This window comes from Corapipo altera, unplaced genomic scaffold (genome assembly GCF_003945725.1).
Source record: "Corapipo altera isolate COAL_440 unplaced genomic scaffold, ASM394572v1 58939, whole genome shotgun sequence".
In the NCBI taxonomy this organism is placed as follows: domain Eukaryota; kingdom Metazoa; phylum Chordata; class Aves; order Passeriformes; family Pipridae; genus Corapipo; species Corapipo altera.
Window position 1 is genome coordinate 1 of NW_020889491.1, and position 1,320 is coordinate 1,320.

The window sequence follows — 1,320 nt, forward strand, 5'->3', positions numbered from 1 at the left end:
GGGGGGTTGGAGAGTTCAGGACCCCTCAAACCCCAACTAGGAACCCCCAGACCCCTGCAGGACTACTCAGGACCCCTCAAACCCCCTCAGGACCCCTCAAACCCCCTCCAGGACCCCTCAAACCCCCTCCAGGACCCCCCAAACCCCCTCCAGGACCCCTCAAATCCCCTCAGGACTCCTCAAACCCCCTCCAGGACCCCCTCTCTGCCCCCCCAGACCCACCGTCCCCCAGGAGCTGGAGCAGGGCGAGGTCGACGGGGCGTTTCCAGCGGGATCCCCTCTGCAGGGCGATGCCGTAGCCGGTGGAGGCGAAGACCTTCCCCGAGCCGATGGTGACGAGCTTGCAGCCCTCCTCCTTGCGGGCCATGTAGTTCAGCACGGCCGCGTCGTAGATGAAGGCGTCCAGCTTCCTGGGGGACACGCCCACCGCCCTCAGCCACGCCCACCGCCGGCAGGCCCCGCCCACGGCCCGTACGGCCCCACCCGTGGGCTTAAAGCCAACCCCACAGGCTTACCTGTGCGCTAAGCCCCGCCCACAGGCTCATCCATAGGGTCACCAGTGTGCCCAAGCCCCGCCCATAGTCCATAGACCACGCCCACAGTATGTAGGTCACACCCACAGCCTGCACAGCCCCGCCCATGGGCTTAAAGCCCCGCCCACAGGCTCATCTGTACTCTAAGCCCCGCCCAAAGGCTCATCCCTGGGCTCACCTGTACCCATAAGCTCCGCCCACGATCCGTAGACCACGCCCACAGCATGTAGTCCCCGCCCACGGCCCACATAGCCCCGCCCATGGGTTTAAAGCCCCACCCACAGACTCACCTGTGTGCTAAGCCCCGCCCACAGGCTCATCCATAGGGTCACCAGTGTGCCCAAGCCCCGCCCATAAGTCCATAGACCACGCCCATATATCACAGGCCACACCCATAGGCTCACCTGCAGACTAAGCCCCTCCCACCTCCCCTCAGGTCCCTCCCACTGCACTGAAGCCCCGCCCAAACATTCTAAGCCCCTCCCCTTCCTCTCAGGCCCCTCCCCCTCCCTGAAAGCCCCGCCCACAGCCCTTTCCTCATAATTCCCACCTCCAGCCCCTTGACCACACCCGTGACCACACCCGTGACCACACACGTGACCACACACGTGACCACACACGTGACCACACCCATAACCACACCCGTGACCACACCCTGTGACCACACCCGTGACCACATCCTGTGACCACACCCCTGACCACACCCCTGACCACACCCGTGACCACACCCCTGTACCCCGTTTTGAGGTGGTGCAGGGCGTCCTCCACGCCCCTCTGGTTGTACCTC

General features: G+C 64.8%; 1 protein-coding gene across 1 annotated transcript in view; it reads right to left on the bottom strand.

The window, feature by feature from the left end:
* Nucleotides 1–218: 218 nt before the first annotated feature.
* Nucleotides 219–1,320, bottom strand: part of LOC113942231 (glutamate receptor ionotropic, NMDA 2D-like) — a gene marked incomplete at both ends in the record, with an annotated part of 1,435 nt that continues 333 nt past the window's right edge. The window contains one exon of the mRNA XM_027633365.1: nucleotides 219–410. Within this exon, the coding sequence (XP_027489166.1) occupies nucleotides 219–410 (192 nt within the window). The remainder of the gene's footprint in view (nucleotides 411–1,320) is intronic.